This window comes from Prionailurus viverrinus, unplaced genomic scaffold (genome assembly GCF_022837055.1).
Source record: "Prionailurus viverrinus isolate Anna unplaced genomic scaffold, UM_Priviv_1.0 scaffold_63, whole genome shotgun sequence".
NCBI lineage: Eukaryota > Metazoa > Chordata > Mammalia > Carnivora > Felidae > Prionailurus > Prionailurus viverrinus.
Genome location: NW_025927625.1, coordinates 560,074 through 577,361, shown reverse-complemented (window position 1 = coordinate 577,361; position 17,288 = coordinate 560,074). Strand labels below are relative to the sequence as shown.

Below are 17,288 nucleotides of genomic sequence, written 5' to 3'. Positions count from 1 at the left end.
AGCTTGTGGCAGAGCCAGGCCCATGCGACGCCCGTGCAGTGTGGTGCAGGCTGGGGCTTCAGGTCTACCTTGAAGCTGGCCTCAGCGGACAGCTGCACGCTCCTCGTGACGGGTCAGGCGAGAGCCTCTCTGAGGGGAAGGTTTGCCTGGGGCCACACGGCCACGCAGCCACATGGCCCGCCGGGGCGCGCGCCGCAGGCCCCTGCACGCCCCGCCCCCGTCCCCTCCCTGCTGGGACAGAGGCTCCCGGGAAACAGCCTGACGCGTGGCCCTCCCAGGACAGGAGCTCCACGGGAGGGGACGGTTCCAAGGTTTCTGAGGGTGCTGTGGCCCGCGTGTCCTCACCAGGGCGCGCTCACACCTCCATCACGGCACCCACAAACACCCTCCGTGGGCCCCGTGTGGCCTCCTCTTGCAGCCCTGGTGGGCGGGACAGTCAGCTCCTGCCAGGCTGCCTGAGGACCACAGACCCTCCCCTGCTCCCCTTGATGAAGGCACAGGACGCCAGGGAGGAAGACCTTGTCTCTGGGAAAGCAGAGAACTCACCCCCGCTTCCCACAGATAGGCGCTGGGGCCCGGCATGTGGATTTAGGCCGAACACAGCACAGCGTGGCCCTGTGGGCTGGTGCAGGAGGCCGGGGCGGAACGTGCTGGCCCCGCTCAGCTCACAGGCTGCCTGCCCTCAGCCACCCCAGGACAGAACCTCCTTCCTGCTCCTCTCCTGGGAGCAGACACCACCACGCTGTGTCCAGTCTACTTCCGAGAATCCGATGGGCTCCGTGCTGGCTCCCGGCCATGGTCTGAGGAGTGGCCCGCCAGCCCCTGGCTTGGGAAGGCACCATTGTTCTTCGGGGACAGATAACGCTTCCCCAGCTTCACGCAGCTCGTGACACTCGAACTAATCTTCAGGCCACAAGAAAACCAGGATTCTACACCGAAAGCCAGCTGCAGGGGCCTCAGGGCCCGGTGCCCTGAGGGCAAGGTGGGGGCCTGGGGAGGGGGAGGTGCAGAGGCAAATCCCGGTAGTCTCCACCCGCTGTGCCACTGGAGGACTCTGTGGTGGGATGGGGGGTGGGAGGAGGGTCCCGGAGCGCTAGGCACGGGGGTCAGCTTTCCCGGCCCGGGACACCATGGTCAGGGGGCGGGGGTTGGGAAGGGCCCATCCTTGTCCCTGGGCGGCCAGCCACACGCGCCCATCCCACATCTGCCAATGCCTCTCGTGGGGCACCTCAGGTGAGCCAGAGCGGGTGTTGGGCAAAGACATGCTCCTCCAGGCTTTGGGGTCCCAAAATGCAGGGCACAGGCCAAGGCTCACGCCGGCCCAGGGCTGAAGGCACCCCAGCCGTCGGAATGTTCTTGGCGTTTTTGAGTTAATGAGTAAAGGATTTTGACAACAGAGGCTGTACCCTCGACACTGGGGGCCTTCTCAGAAACTTCCAACCGCCTTCCTTCTCCGGTTCACCCCCAGAAACGCAAGCTCTGGGGGGGAAGGTGCACCGGAAGGGCTGTGCTGAGACCTGCCCACACCTGGACCCCCGGCCCCTGCTCTGGTCAGTAACTGTATTTTGTAAATGGCGGCCAGGTGACCCCCACCCCAATCCTAGCCACACTGCACTGGGGGAGGGGAAAAGGAGGAGGAAGAAAAGGCACACTGGTGGCCGCGGTCTGAGGCACACGGGTGAGGGGCCGACACGGGCTTCCCTCGCAGGCCTGGCCGAATCCACAGAACACCCTCTCCAGCTACACTTGGTGGGCACAAGCCAGCACCCACCAGGATGAAGCCACAAAATCATTCCCACCCCAGGGACAGGGCGGCACCAGGAGCCTGCCGGCAGCGGGCGTGTGGGGGCAGGACTGCCGAGTCCCATGCTTGCCGCTTGTGGGAGGACACGGGCCCCCAGAGCTGGGTCCTGGCTCTCACCTGCCGTCTTGGACACAGGCGTCTGTAGCTGCCGTGTGGCTGTCTTTGCATTTTCGCTTTCACGCAGCTGGTGTCAGCGGGCCTGTTATTATGGCCGGGCCCCCTGCTGGGACCGCCCAGGCCACAGAACGTCCCCCGGGCACCTTTGCAGGACCCTGCATGCATCTGCGCGCCGCACCTGCTAACCTCCGCTCTGCAGCCACATCTGAGGGAAATGTGGTCAGCCACGTCCCTGCTGAGGAGGCCAGGTTGCTGGAGAGGAGGGCAGCTAGCCCACTGCAAGGCCGCAGGCATCCCCCAGATGCAGCAACCGACCAGGCAGGGGTCGGGAGGCCCGGGAGGGCCCTGGAGTCCCGTGGGGTTGCCCACGGATGTGTGACGTGGCCAGCCGCCAGGAGCCTGGCTGGGCAGCGGCTGTGCGGGAATGGTGACCGTCGCCTCCCCGCTGCTTCCCACCCTGGACACCCTTGAGCTTGGATCCTGGCCGCGGCCCAGCCCCCGGAGGCCCTGGTTCGAGCTGTTTGGAGCCAGCCCTGGGGGACCGAGCTGGACCGAGCTCACTGATGCCTCCGAGCTCCTCAGCCGCCTGTGAGAGACCGAGGCCTGAGGCTGGCCCAGCCTGGGTCACACAGGCAGCTGGTCCCCTTCCCGATCCTCCGCTAAAGGACCAGAATGAAGGCTGTGCCGCCACAGGTCGCGGGAAGGACGGCAGCACCCCACGCGGAGGCACGGCCCGCTTCACCACTGCACCCTGCCCGCTTATGCAGTTTCTGCTGTCACTGAGCACACAGGGCGACACCAGCTGACTTCTGGGGAGTCTGGCCTCCGAATTGGCCTTTGTGAAGTATGGGAGGGGGGCTGCGGCTGCCCTAGCCCTGGTGTTGACCACACCTGTTCCCAGGCCTGCTCCAGGGGCCTGCTGCAAAGGCCTCTGTGGCCCCAAGACACAGCTCTTGGGGGGGCCGCTTCCGCTGGGGTGGCCAAGAGGCGGCTTCGGCCCCCTCCTCTACCCCAGGATCTCCCCCAGCCCACCCCCTGGAAGCCCAGCTGCTTCTGTTGGGTTTGGGCAAGGAGCCTCCCTTGGGACTCTGTCCAGCGTTTGACAGTCCATATGGGGACACTCCCTCGGACATGGGGGGTGGCGACAATAACTTGATCATTCACCAAATACCCCCTGAGCACCTGCCATGTCTGCCCACTCCTCCCCGAGCCCCCACAGGGAGTGTGGATGCTACAGAGGTGCACGTGGTACCACAGGACCCCAGGAGCAAGCAGCCTCGAGCCCACCGCCTCGTGGGGAACACGATCGTCAGCCACAGGCTGCCACCCTCCACCTTGTACGAGCCAGCACACAGGAGCAGTGCACGCACGCATATGGACACCAAGTGAGTGCACACGTGTGGTCCTCCTGTGGGGCTGCCCTGTTCGGGTCCACGTCTAGCTGGCGGGCCAAAGGTGAGCTGCACCGAGCACCCAGCGTGTGAGGGCTGCGTTCTAAGGGAAAGTAGGTGGCCGGGTGGGAGGCCCACGTCCACTGTACCCCAAGCTCCGGGGCTTGTTAAACCCAAGAAGAAACGGACCCCCAGGAGCTGGTGGTTTTCCACCCTGTATGTTGTTCTACAAGCTGCCAGAACCAGGCATTTGCAACTTCCTATTTTGCCTTTGCAAGGAACCCTTCCCCGGCTGAGAGCGCCCCACGGTTGGACTTTAGCATGATAGCTCTGCGGGTGGTGAATTCAGAGGCTTCCTGATTCACCCAGGAAAGGAAGAAACAGAACTCGGCCCTTCCCCCCACAGTCCTGCACCCTTCCTCCTGAGCACAGGGCTGACCCTGCCCCCAGAGGCTGCAAGTCCCAGCGAGGGGCTCACAGGATGCCTCCCAGAGCCGATCTGCTTGCCAAGGCCACATCCGTCCACAGACCCCCCAGACTCCATCGTCAGCCCAGTGGCCTCGACCCCCACCTGGGCCCCCCGGGCTGCTGCCTTCACCTGGACCACTTGCTCCCAACCCCGCTCACTCCAGCTGGCCCCCTCCCTTCCTGCGTAGCTCATCCCCGCTGCCCCTCAGATGGGAAGTCTATAGCCCGGACTCTGACCCTATGTGTCCAGCGAAGCACGGGGCTCTCACTTCTTTCCAGAGCGGATGGATGAAAGCTTGGCTTGTAGATGTGGACTTGAGACGCAGTGAGCTCCGAGGGAAGGCCCGTGTGAGGCTAAGCCCCAGGTCCCTGGCCCAGCTGGGGCACCTTGCACGACCTGGAGGGTGGCCAGCATGGCCCTCGCCTGTGCAGGCACCACCCGTCATTGCCATAAGGACACAGGGCCCTGGCGGGCAATGGGCGGTGGGGGTCAGGTGGGGCAGCATCGCGCACCCTCAGCCTCCTTGCACCTGACCCGCCCGCCAGTCCTGTGCCCTCTGGGACACTGGAGGCTCTGGGGCCAAAGCAGAACGGCCTGGCCAGGGCCCTTCGGTGCCCAAGACATCACGGACCCTCACAGGTGCAGGCTGTGACCTTAACCTCTGATCAGACCCGAGCGCATATGGATGGTTTCTGACCCGTTTATTCTGCACATGTTTATGGGAAGAGCCTTATAAAATGAGAGGGGTTGTGCCAGCATTACAAATGCCCCAGGGAAGGCCCAGCTCGTGAGGTGACAGCTCTGAGCTGCTGCCACCCCTCCCTCCCTGCAGCCTTGTCGCTCTCGGTGGAGCCAAGCACAAGTCCGCTCAGAAGCCTCGGCGGCCCCTCTTCCCTGTGATGCTTGTGACTGGCTGCCTTGCTGGCCCCTCTGAGCTCACCGGCCACACCCCACTGGCTGGCTTCCCCCCGCCCGCCCCCTGCTGCTCTTCAGACACACCTACACATGCCCACCTCAGGGCCTTTGCACTGGTTGACCCACTCCTGAAAATGCTTTCGTTACGGGGCTGGTTCTCCTCTGCCTGCACTGTCCGCCTCTCCTCATTCGTTTTTCACTATAGCACATGACGCCATTTATCCTGTGCCATGATGTCATCCGTCTGTCCCCCACAGGAACCTGCACTTGTTGGGGGGTCTGGGGCTGCTCTGTTGGTACCACATCCTGACGTTTGTCAAGTGAGCACTAAACTGAGGGGGCCTCGTCCGGCAGCCAGGGCTGCAGCTGCTAAAAATCAAGGATTTCAAGATTGCATCAATAAAGGAAATCAGACCAGTTATGCCCCCCAAAAGTTGTTGCTGTGCTGATGGAATTGACCCGCCCGGGACCCAAGTCCCAGGCTCAGCGCAGGAGCGTGAGGGCGCTGGCACCCACGCAGACGCCTGTGTCCCTGGAGCCCGCGCATCGTGACCCAGCGGATTTGCTCTGTCCTGTTCCGGAAGGCGTGACTGGGGGTGAACTGGCAGCAGCTGTCAGCTGGTGGGGGAGTGTGCGTTAGTGCAGGCGGGGTGCAACCTCCTCTGGGGACCCGGCCTGCCCAGGTGAGCACCGTGTGGGCCGAGAAGCTCCCCACCCTGAGCCCCGACGCGCCCTCCGTGCCCTGAGCAGACGCTGGCAGTGCTTGTCCACGGTCTGCCCGCCTCCACGGGCGTGGTGTTCTCAGAAGGCTGTGTGGCAACTCGGGGGAGGAATCCAGGTAAGGAGTCTCTTCCCAGGCCCAGAGCCTGGACGGTCTGGGCAAAACTTACAAGCGGGAAGCCGGCCTTCAGGGCTGCGTTCCTTCTCTCAGCCACGCAGACGGGCAGGCGGGGTGCCGGGCACTGAAGACGCGGCACGAGCCGGACACAGTGCCTGCCTTCACAGCGCTGACCTGGCTGAACCAAAGAACTGGGTGGGGGCTTCAGGCGCGGGGGTGAGCTGGAAGGCAGGACAGGTGCCAGGTAGCTTGCGTGACCAGGTGGAGTCTGGGTTTTCACTGGAATCTAGGGGAGCCACACATGCCAGGGCCACAGCCAGGATGGAAGCCACCACACACCCATCGGGCCATCCCGCTCCTGTCCCAACCGCTCTTGGGGCCTCTGTGGCCCCACCAGCCCCTCCGCCTTCACTAATGGGATACCTGCCCCCCAGCCCAGGGGCCCCTGAGCTTGTCATCCTCCAGTCCCACAGGCTCTGCAGGCAGGGCCGGGGTGGGGAGGGGCCCCCGCAGCACCTGGGTTCACTCAGCACCCCTTCTTCCCTGGCCTGAGCAGAGAGAGAAGACAGAAGATGGGAAAGGAGAGGCAGGGAAGGTCAGGAGGGAGGGCTGGGAGGCAGGATAGGAGGGAAGGCGTGGGCACAGGGTGGGAGCAGAGACCCGCCCAGGGAAGGTGCCGGGGACAGGGACCCCAACTGTGCTGCCCACGGCCCAGGCAGGAAACCACCCGGTCCGGGCTCCGGGGCGGAGAGGCTGGTTGAGCAGGCTCTGTTCAAACCTAGCCAAGCACCCAAGACCTGGAGACTCGGACCCGATGCCTGACAGTGGCCAGAGCCATGGGCCCTGTGCTCCTGGGAACAGGCCTGTCCCAGGACCCAGCCAGGAGGAGCCAGAGGGGCCTTCTCTGAAGGCAGCCATGAGCAGGTGCCAAGGCAGGGCAGGTGGCAGAGAGCAGAGCCCCGTCCCTCATCCGCCCCGGCCACCCCTCCAGGTAAAACTCGATATCAGCAGGGCTTCGGACACTGGGGGACGGTGTGTGGGCGTGGGTGGGAACGCAAGCTTCAGCCCCCGGCTCAGGAGCCTGGCCTGTGTGACAGGAAAACTCTCCTCCAACCCATGCGGACATAGAGGAACCCGCAGCCCCATCCTCGAGGGGCAAGAACTGGGGAGGGGGGTGTCCTGACACATGTGCGGAGAAACCAAGTGCAAGGCTGAGTGAGGGACAGGTCAGGAGGGCACAGAGACAGGTCTGCGACTAGATCACAGAGCACCATGCACTCCCCTGACCACGGTCCAGACCCCCGCAAAGGGGCTTGGTGCCTTGGGAATAAGGCCAAGAACCTCTCTGCTTACAGGAAGTTGGCCCAGGCAGAGCCTTTCTGGGGAGTCCCTTCCATGAGCAAGCAGGACTGGATGCTATCAGCACTTCCCAACCTTTGCCCCTCTTTCCTTGGAATATTTCAGTGTTATACCTTAGCTCCAAATGCCCATGGATTGCTTTACAGCCTGGGGCTAATTCCCCCATGGGCAGTTCCTGAAAAGTGAGACTCTACACCTCCATCTGGTAGAGGCTCTTGGGAGGGCCCTTGGTTCCAGGCTTTGGATGATGGGTCTCGACTCCAGGCCCCCTTACTGGGTCCTGCCAGGACTGGGGTCCACTAGGGCCCACTGGCTCATCTACCGCTGGGAGGATGGCACCTGCCCTGCCCTTCCTCCTTTTCCAGATTCCCTCATGCATTCCTCCGAGAGGAGCAAGGCAAATTTAGTGGAGGCAGGCAGGAGAGCATGATGGAGAGCGCCCAGGAACCCACAGGAGAGAGTAGGACAAGGGTGAGGCTCAGCCCCAGGGACTCCTGGTCCTAGGACCAGAGCACCTGAAGTAAAACCCATAAGCTTCTGGTTTTAACCCCAGGAGGTAAATACCACCCCCTGGCTTCCCCCACAGCCTGGGCATGTGCCTGGGGCAGAGGCCCAGCCCCTGTGGCTGTACCTCAGAGAAACAGTGGATCAGGCGGGGTGTCTGGGCCAGTGGCCCCGGCTCCCCAGGTGCCTGGGCAAGACAACGGAGTATGTGGGTGGATACCCAGGGACTTCCCAGGCCTGCGGCGTAAGGGCCCCCACTCAAGGGTGAAACCGTAACGGCAGGAAAAGCACTTCGGAAGCAACGAGGATTGGGGCCAGGAACACGGGGCCCTGAGGCCCAAGAAACTGGATCGATGAGCCAGCAGCTAGCATATCGGAAGGCATGATCCCAGGGCTGCGCTCCAGCTGGAGCATAACTGGGAAGAAGAACTTCCTGTGGAGGCTCAACATGGGTCGGAGGCTGTGGACGCCGTACAGCAGGCCCTGGTCTTCGCACCGGTTATGAAAGACCCCCCCGGGGTCTCTTCCCCCAAGACCAGGAGTGAAGAGGGAGGCATCACATCGAGGGGAGGGCTTGCAAAGCCTCAAGGGTGCTGGAGGTACAGGGACCAGGAGGGACGACTTGCCACCACCCTGAGCCTCCAGCCCTCGAAGCCAGATGGCCCCATCGGCCACTGGGGTCCTCCTGGGGGTGTTTCTGCCAGGTTTGAGTGGGTGGGATGTGAGCCCAGGCCGCCCCCTTTCCCAGGAGAGGCCATGGCGTAGACAGCACAGATTCTCAGGCTCAGAGGGTGAGGCCACCACTTCCCAGCCAGCCAGAGTCAGGGGCCCCTGTCCTGCGGCCCCTGCACACCGCGAACTGCACCTTCAGGGGGCCTCAAACTGGGTTTCTCACTGGCCCACCCACACCAACACTGCCCCTCACCTCGGCCGCTACAAGCGTAGCCCGACCTGTCCAGGGGTCTCATGGCTCAGGCCCGCCTCCTCACCGGCAGGGTCCCGACCCCCTCAGGAGGCTCCTCCCTGACCTGACTCACTGCCCACCTTTTGCCCTGGACCCACCCGGCTGTCAGCTGGATACCTGAGCCACATCTGCCCACTGAAATAGCCCCTACCTAATGCTTGGGAATACATGGACCCAGTCAACCTACAACTGCCCCTTCCCCAGAATCTCCTCTGGTGCCCGCCCCCCCTCGCCAATGTCCATTCTCTGACCTACAACCAAGGCAATCATGAGAGCCCAGGTCTGTTCAATTCCCTCCTCTTTGTGCCACCCGGGCAGAGATCAAAGTTCTCCAGGGTCTGGTTGTGCTGGTCTGGCCTCCTCCAGCCTCCCCTCTGCCTCCCTCTGGTCTCCCCTCTGGCCTCCAACATTCTAACCTGCCTCTTCCTCCAGAAGGCACCTTTCCTGGTGGCAACTCCAGAGCTCTGTCTCCCGAAGCCACCTGGATCCCCACCACCCAAGCGGGCCCTCTACCCCATGCTCTGCTGCCTCACGACCTATGCATGGCCAACGTGGGCCTTGTGCTGGCCCAGCCTTTGGGCTCCAAGGAAGGTCTGAGGAGAGAGAATGCAGTTAAGGGGAAAAGGCCCAGCTTGGTCCAAGGCCCAAGACCCTGGGCCTTTGCAGGCTCAGCCCCCCCCCTCCAGAGGTCCAGAGGAGGGAATCACCCCCCACCCAGGGGCAGACACTGTCCCGCTGCAGTGGGTCCCTCAACCTCTCTGGCCCTGCAGGCCTCACCTGTGCATGGGCTCCCTGGCCTCAGTGGCACCCTACTCCCCTTCTGAATTTCCTAAAGATGCAGCTATGGGCAGGGGGCCCCTGGAGGTCCAGATGCAAACAGTAAGTCCTTTGCTGAGCCCCAGACATGGGGTCTTAGGGGTTGTGGGTCTGTGACCTCAGCAGCCACAGACTCCTGGGCCCACAGACTCCTGGCCCACAGATTCCTGGGCCAGCTTTCTGGTGGCCATGACCCTGTCCTCTGGCCAAAGCTGCTTGAGGGGAGCAGCTGCCTCAAAACATTGGCATGAATTATTGCTTTGTCCCTCGTCCCCGCACCTAATTGTCCTGTCTGTCCCAGGTCCCCGCACCTAGTTGTCCTGTCTGTTCCAGGCCCCCTCACCCTGTTGCCCTGACCACCCGTGGCTGGAAGAAATCTGACCGAAACTAAAATAAGCACCTGGAACCATTGGTAAGACATTTGGCAAATGCTTGGAAATCAGTAGAAACCCCTCTCTTCTCCTGCTCCTGCACCTTGAGATCGAAATAGCCTGACCGTTTCCAATGACCAAAGGGGCCTGAGAGTCTCATGAACATGAGCCCTGGACTGCGGAGTCAAGAAGGGAGGACGCTGGGACCCAAAGCTTGCCCTCATCCGTGCACACGCTGGACACACCACCACACAGCCTCGGCCTCGGGTCCCAACCTGGATGCATATGAAGGCGTGGCTAGGAGTGCTCTGTGGGGCTTGTGCGCAGGTGCTGGCTGCACTGGGAGGGGCCTGGGTGACGTCCTGATCTGGGGCCAGGTATGTGGGTCGGGAAGTGGGGGATGCCACAGGGCAGGGAGGTGGACCCGTCGTTGGGGAACCCCTGGGGTATAACCATGGACCAGGTTAGGTCTCTGCTTCTCTCTGCAGAGAACAATGGATCATGGGGGTGGGGTGGGTGGGGGTCCTGACCGGGGAGGAGGTGGAGCTGGAGCTCAGTGGATCTGGTCAAGAGTGAGTGCAGGCCACTGAGGTGAGGTGACCGCTTTCTTTGATGTAGATCTTGCTTTGTAGGGCCGGCTTGTTTGCTAAGATTTGGTTTGGATGTTGAGCCCTGGAAGGCCAGAGGCAGCAGGGGGTGGGGTCCCAAGGTGGATGGAGAAACGATGTCTGAGGGACTATGGGCAAAGGGACAGAGTGGAGGGGCTTGGGGGACTGCAAAGGAAAGGGCCGAGGTGGGGGTCACCCGAGGACCATCCTGAGCCACCAGGAGGGCCTTGGGGACCTGGGCAGGGTCAGTGCAGCAGATTCCAGGCTACAGGACTAAGGGGTTGAGCCCGAGGGACGGATGGTGTGGGCAGGGCCGGGGCATGGCTTGGCCCAGAGCAGGACGGCCCTGAAGGGGGGAGGCTGGGTCAGCCCCACAGGCCTTCCCTTGGGGTCCTTTCCATGTTGTCCTTAGAACCCCTGGTCTCCAGGCTTGACTGTTCCCCCTTCAAGGGGGGTCAGCAATCCCAGACAACAATGGGATGAGCATGTGGTGCTCGCACAACAAGCCCTTTTAAGTGAGTGTGGGCAGGAAAACGAACTCTGGGCTTTGCTCTGACGGTGAAACAGAACTGGCTGGAGCGGGTGGCCACCCTGCCCTGGAGAGGTCCCCCTCAGGACAAGTCTGGCCGCGCTGGAGACTCACAGGTCCACAGCTCTTCCCAGGTGAGTGACGAACTCCTGGGGCCAATACTCTGGTCAGTGAGACCTTTCCCGGCAGCCTCCCCTCAGGGCCACTGGCAGCTTGGGCGGGCGGCTGTCACTGGAATGTCAGATGCCACGGCTGGACTCGGGGAAGCCCCAGCTTTGCAAAGAAAGCATTTGCTTCAGGAAACAAGGGTGTTCCATGTCCCTGTGTGGCTCCCCAGACTGTCACGGGTTCACCCCGCGCACATTGTCATCTTTATGGTGGTGGTTTCACAGAAGAGAAAAGGTGGCAGAGGACAAGAGCCCCCACTCAGCCCCAGAAACGGTCAGTTCCTGGGGGGGGAGGGGTGGGCGGTGGTGGTGCAGGCAGTGTGAGTGTTAGTGAGGACAGGCCTCTCAGAGCCCCGGCCCGGGACTGGACCTGTCCAGTAGATGACCGGTAGAAAGCGGCCAGCGTCCTTTGCCCCCAGCAGGGGTGTCCGGAGGAGACACACGGATGAGACCTTGGTGCTCAGGTTTACTCCGGTATCCCAGAAAGCCCAGCGTGGGACAGAGTGAGCACCAGACCGGGCAGCCAGGGCCAGGGAAGAGATGCCTGAGAAAACAGGAGGAGGCAGAGGGATGGACAGTGCCCTCAAGAAGCAGAAAGCAGACAGCGAAGGGCAGGGAGGCGGCCGGCCGGTGGGTGGGCACCAGGGGAACCCAGTGCTTCCCGCCCTCCAGGCATCCAAACCCCAGGTTCAAATTCTGTCGCAGGCTGTCCCCAGAGCCGACGACGCGACGCTCCGGCCGGCTGAAAAGGTCAGAGCCCAAGGCCCTGGAGAGCCCTCTCCCCTCTCCTGCCCCTCCCCACTCCCAAATCCCAGCCTCCCGCTGATCCCTGGGGCGGTGTCCTCTCCCCTGACTCCGCCCAGTCAGTTACCGGCGGCGCGTCCACCGCCTCCCCAGACCCTCCCTGCCCGTGCCCAACGCGTTGAAACTTTGGTCCCCATGAGCTTTTAAGAAGCTGACCTTCCTGTCACCTTGGCCGGGAGCGACCAGCAGCCCCCCCCCCCCCCCCCCCCCCGCCCCGCTGGCTCACTGAAGCGAGTTATGAGAAATCCCACAGACCAGGGGTTTGGGAGGAGAAGCACTGTCAACGGAAAAATCGCTCCTGCAAATAGGATGTTGCCGGGTTGAATCTCGAGCGGCCCCACTTTCCTTTGCCCTGGGAGCCGCTGGTCACCCCAGGGCTCGATGGCAAGAGCTCGCGCTGCCTCCCCGCACGAAACCGCTGGACGAGCCCGACACACACAACCCCTGGCCGAGGGAGCTCGCGGATCCAGGCCGGGGTGCGGCACAAGGGAGCCCCGACCGCGAGACCCCAGGCCCCGGGGCTGCGCGCGCCTGGCGGGGATCATCAGGTCGCTCTCGGCGACCAGCGTGGCCGCTGCGGGCCCGGCCAGGCTCGCGGTCCCCGCCTCGCCCCGCCTGACCCGCGGGCCTGCCTACGTGGGGCCGACGGGGCGCTCCCCAGGCCCGACCGCGGGGTGGCTGCCGCTGGGCCAGGGAGACTGCGGAGCCGGCGCAGGAGCGCGAACGCGGGAGCACAGCTCAGTACTCGCGGGCGGGGTCGCGCAGACAGCCCCCCGCCCCGCCCCACCACGCGACCCGGCGGGGACAAGCGCGGGAGGAAGTCGCGGCGGGGCCGGGACCCCCGGCTTCTTACCGATCTTGGCCAGGCTGGCCACGAGGATCCACAGCGCGATGATGTACGGGTCCTTGACGTGGTGCCACTTGAAGCTGACCACCTGAAAGCCTTGGCTCGCGCCCCCAGACTGCTCCTCGACGCCCCGCGCCCGCGGCAGCGCGCCCAGCGCCAGCAGCAGCGCCAGCAGCAGCCCGCACCTGGGGCCCGGAGCCCCGCGCCCCGACATCGCCGCCACCGTTCAGCGCCCGTTCCGGACGCGCATGTCGTGTGGGTCCTGCTGCTCCCCGGGCGGGTAGACGTGCGGGGCGCGCCCCCCGCCCCCTCCAGGGACTCTCTCAGGGCGGCGCGGAGCCAAGCGCTCGCCGGGTGCGGGCTCCTGTCCTGGTCCCCGCCCGCCACGGTGGCCTTTAATCCAGCAGCCCCCTCCCGCCCCGGGGCGGGGCCTTCCCGCCCCCGCTGCGCGCACGCGAGCACGGACACCGTCGCACGCTCCTGGCACGCCAGCCCAGCCTGCACACGCCCACCCGGGGCCGACTGGTCCCCCTGACCTCCTCTCCGAACTCCCGCGAGCGGGGCCCCTCTATTTCCCTCCTCTGTGGCCTGCGCGCCTCCCCGTTCCACCCTGTCCCTGTCCAGGGGCTGGAGGGCGCGGGCCGGGAGGTCCAGGCGCGCGACTCCGAGCAGCCGCCTCCCCGGAGCGGGGTGAGGTGGGGATCGCGGCAGCGACCGGTCCCTGCGGGCTTGGCTGGGGGCTTGGTGGGCTCCAGGTGTCTCGGGCGCCCCTCAGTGGCGTTAGCTCGCTCCCGAGTTGCCTGGGGCAGCTGCGGGCACATTGGCCCCAAGCTTATCCAGAGATGCAGGGCCTGGGGCTTGTGGACCCCACTGGAGGCCCCAGGGTCCAGAAGGGGGCCAGGCGCAAGCCTTGAGCTATGTCTTCAATATGCACCTGCATTTCCTAACAGTTGGAACAAGTCATCCGAAACCAGGTCCTCTCCCACCAAACCTGGGGTGGTGCCCGATCCAAGTGGTTCTGCCCTGCCCCCTGCATGGTGGCCCTGTTCCTTCCCCGAGGGACCCTCCACCCCGGCCCTCAGACCCCAGCTGGGAGGCTCAGACCCCAATGCCCTTTCTACCTGAGGGCTTGGCCTCCAGTGGCAACTAGCCACAGCCCCCCCTGCCTGAGCAGTAATCCGCGATAGCTTATATGGGCACCTCCGACTTGACCAGGCGAATGCCCCCCTTCTTCCCTTCCCCAGCCCACCCTGCGGCCTCAGCGCTGGGCGGCCCCTTCTTCCTGCTGTCCTGCCCCAGACCCAGGACGCAGGCCTGACTCCTTCAGTCTCTCAGTACACCTGTGGGCCCTGCCTTCAAAATACAAAGGAAGCCCAGCCACTGCTCAGCAAGCAGGTCCAGCCGCTACCGGGCTGCTGCAAAGGCCTCTTGCCTGTGCCCCCTCCTCTTCCCTGCACCCCCCCACCTGCCTGCACCCCCCCACCTGCCTGCACCCCCCCACCTGCCTGCACCCCCACTTGCCTTCACCCCGCCACTTGCCTGCACCCCCCACTTGCCTTCACCCCACCACTTGCCTGCACCCCCCCACCTGCCTGTGCCCCCCACCTGCCTGCACCCCCCCACTTGCCTGCACCCCCACTTGCCTTCACCCCGCCACTTGCCTGCACCCCCCCAATTGCCTGCACCCCCCCACACTTGCCTGTGCGCCCCCCCCCCCCCACTTGCTCTGTCCTGCTCTCCTGTTGGAGCCTGCAGTTCAGTGGGAAGGCCCAGTCCTCCCAAGACTCAGGCCTCTCTCTGACCTCCAGGCTGCCCTCTTGGGCACCTCCCCTGGCACACCCCCTCTGCTTCCCAACGTCTTTGCTGCAATGTCACCTTCTCCTTTTCCCATAGCTGATCTCTCAGCTCACGGTTGTGACATCCTAACTCCCCTCCCTCTCGGTCATGTTCCTCTATGCCTTCCGACATCATCCACTCAGTCTGTTTGCTGATTGCCCATCCGTGGAGTGTCTGTTCCATGGGTGAGGGGCTCCACAAAGCCCATAAGGCTCATGGCTGCAACCCCCCTTCCTGAAATAGTACCTGTCATACAGGAGCACTCAGGAGAAGTCGGGTGGGTGGGTGGACAGATGGGTGGGCTGATAGGCAGATGGACAGATGCATGCATCTTCTAACACCAGAATATATGTCCGGGTGCCCGGAGGCTTGAGCTGGACAGTGCTGAGCTGGGTGGCTTTATTCCTTGGGTCCTCTCCCCGGTTTCTGGCTGATGGGAGGTGGTCATCAGTAGTGTGGTAGAGAGAAAGTGCATTCAAATCATGCCCAACAGGGTGAATTGGCTGGACTGCTGAGCACAAAATGGGTGGGTGACTATTTGGGAAGATACAGCAGAGGGCTTCAGTCTTCACTGGGTGTCCTTTGAGGACTTTCCAGCTGTAAGGTCCTCTGCAGTAGCCCAGGGACCCTTGGTAGGGGAGGAGGGCCAGGATCAAGGGGCAGGGGGAACGGACTGAGCTGAGCACTTCATCTGTGATGGGAGCACGTGACTAGCTGCTAGGGTGGCCTTGTGCAGGGGGCTGAGGAGAGCTGGAGAGCTGTTCCCAGCTCACCCGTGTCTGTTTCTCTCCCCAGGAATCCTAGGCCTCCTGTCCCAGAGATAGTGCCAGCTGGACAAGATTGGGGTCACCCCTAGCCCAGACACCCTTCCCTGTTCTTTTCTCCTGGTTCTTGAGTGAAACCCTTAGGGAGAATGTCCTCTTTGAAGATGGTGCCCTTGCATTCCACAGGAAGGCCAAATTCCCACCAGAACAGCATGTGCTATGATGCCTGATGACCCTCTGGCCACTCCACCCTCCGGGGTTTTCACCGAGAGCCTGTCCTAAGAGCTCACGGCAATTCTCCTGGGGTGGGGTGGCGGGGGAGGGTGCTGCTTCTGAGATCCAGGAAGCACTTCAAAGGGCAGGGTAGCTGAGCATTATCGTGTGGACTCATGGGTCCGGTGTGAGTGCCAGCGCTGGGGACTGTCCCTCAGATGGTATGCTGCAGAGGTGGCCACAGGATGCCCAAGGACAAGGGCAGGAGAGGCCCGGTCAGAAGGAAGCAAGCCCCGGAAATGGTGCGACCTGACAGCGCTGTGTGGCGGGATCTGTGGGCGCTAGAGGGTGAACAGACCTGTGCTTCAGATTCCTAAAAGGCTCTGGGGCAGCGGTGCCTGTGCCTGAGGATGGTGAGGACACCACGTGTCCATCGGTGCCCCCCCTCGGGTGCCCCCACGACCTCTCTGCCTCTGACTGAGGTGTGGTTTCAGATGGGGCTGCGGCACGCTAGGCTGCCACCCACAGCGGGCAGAATCGTGAGTGCGCCTGTCAGAGTTGTGCCGTGCACAACGCACACAACAGCAAGGCCGAATGTGCCTGGGGCCCTGGGTCGCGGGGAGTGGCAGGGTGTCTGGGGCAGTGTCCTCAGGAACTTGCCTGCGTCTGACGTTCTGATAACCACCTTACTCACCATGGCCACGGGGCAGGCCTGCGTGCGGTGGCCGCCCTGCCCCCACCCTCCCGGCAGCCTGGGTCACCTGCGGGCTTGCCCGCACGTGCACTGTCTTCGTTTGCTTGGGCCGCCAGGACAGAGCGCCGCGGAACGGGGACCCTAAACAACAGAAATCTATTTTTCTCACACTTCTGGAGGCTGTAAGTCCAAGAGCAAGGTTCTGCCCGAGTTCCAGTTCTGGTGACAGCCTCTTCGTGGCTTGTGGAGGGCTGTGTCCTCACAGGTCTTTCCCCAGAGCACAGGAGGAGGGGAGGGAGAGAGGGGAAGGTCTCTCTCATCCTCTTCTTATAAGGCCACCAACCCTATTTGATTAGGCCCCACCCGTATGACTTCATTTAACCCTATTACCTCCCGAAGACCCATCTCCAAATACCATCACAGTGGGCACTAGCACTTTAACTTATGAATTTGGGGGGGGGGGACACAGTTCAGTCCATGGCACCAACGGAAGGGCCATGGCCACACAACATGCTCAAAACAATTAAAATAATGCAAGTAGCCAGCCCCAAACCACCTGCATTCTACCTAAGCTTCTGGAGCAAATGAGCTTAGAAATCAAGAAATTAGAAGTGAGAAACGTCCCATCTAGTCCATCACAGTAATTTCGGGTTACGCATTTCATTCGTATGATTTCTGAAAACATCTTGTGCACAAAGAAACCAAGGTTTAGGATCTGTCTGTGCTTTTGCCAACGACACACACGAGGTGGAGGTTAGGTCTCTAATGCAAAGCTTCGCACACACTCCTCATCCCCCAAAGCTTATTTTCCAGCCCCAAGTGGTCGCACGGCAGCTCTTCCCAAAGAGGGTCAGGAACACCGTGTAACCGCCTTCCAAGCCAGTAATTCTGCGGGGACTGCTCTTCATCTGTTTGCTGAGGACCTACTGTGTGCCAGGGCCCGTCTAGACGGAGCCGGCCCAAACCATCACAACGGCATATTCATTGTTTCTTGTGTGATTGCTGCATTGAAGTTGTGTTTCTCACAGATTGGGAGGAACCGGTCTTCTGTGGTCTGTCTGTCGAGACTCCGAGTGAGCCTCGGGTCTGCGTAACCTAGAGCCCAGCTTGCAGGTAAGGAGCGTCGGGGCAAACTGCAGGCTGGGATCTCGTCCCGAACAGCAGCTCCAACATTTCCACCTCGGCAGTGTGCCCAGGACACCGGTCCACTGATGGGGTTGTGCACCATGGGGTCAGCTGTGGTGAGGCTCCCGGGCCTGGGGTGACAGGTTGGGGGCA

The 17,288-nt window shown here is 62.9% G+C and overlaps 1 protein-coding gene across 1 annotated transcript in view; it reads right to left on the bottom strand.

Moving 5' to 3' along the window:
* SLC9A3 (solute carrier family 9 member A3) overlaps positions 1–12,717 on the bottom strand; it is a 39,211-nt gene extending 26,494 nt beyond the window's left edge. The window contains exon 1 of the mRNA XM_047848456.1: positions 12,510–12,717. Within this exon, the coding sequence (XP_047704412.1) occupies positions 12,510–12,717 (208 nt within the window). The remainder of the gene's footprint in view (positions 1–12,509) is intronic.
* Positions 12,718–17,288: the final 4,571 nt, after the last annotated feature.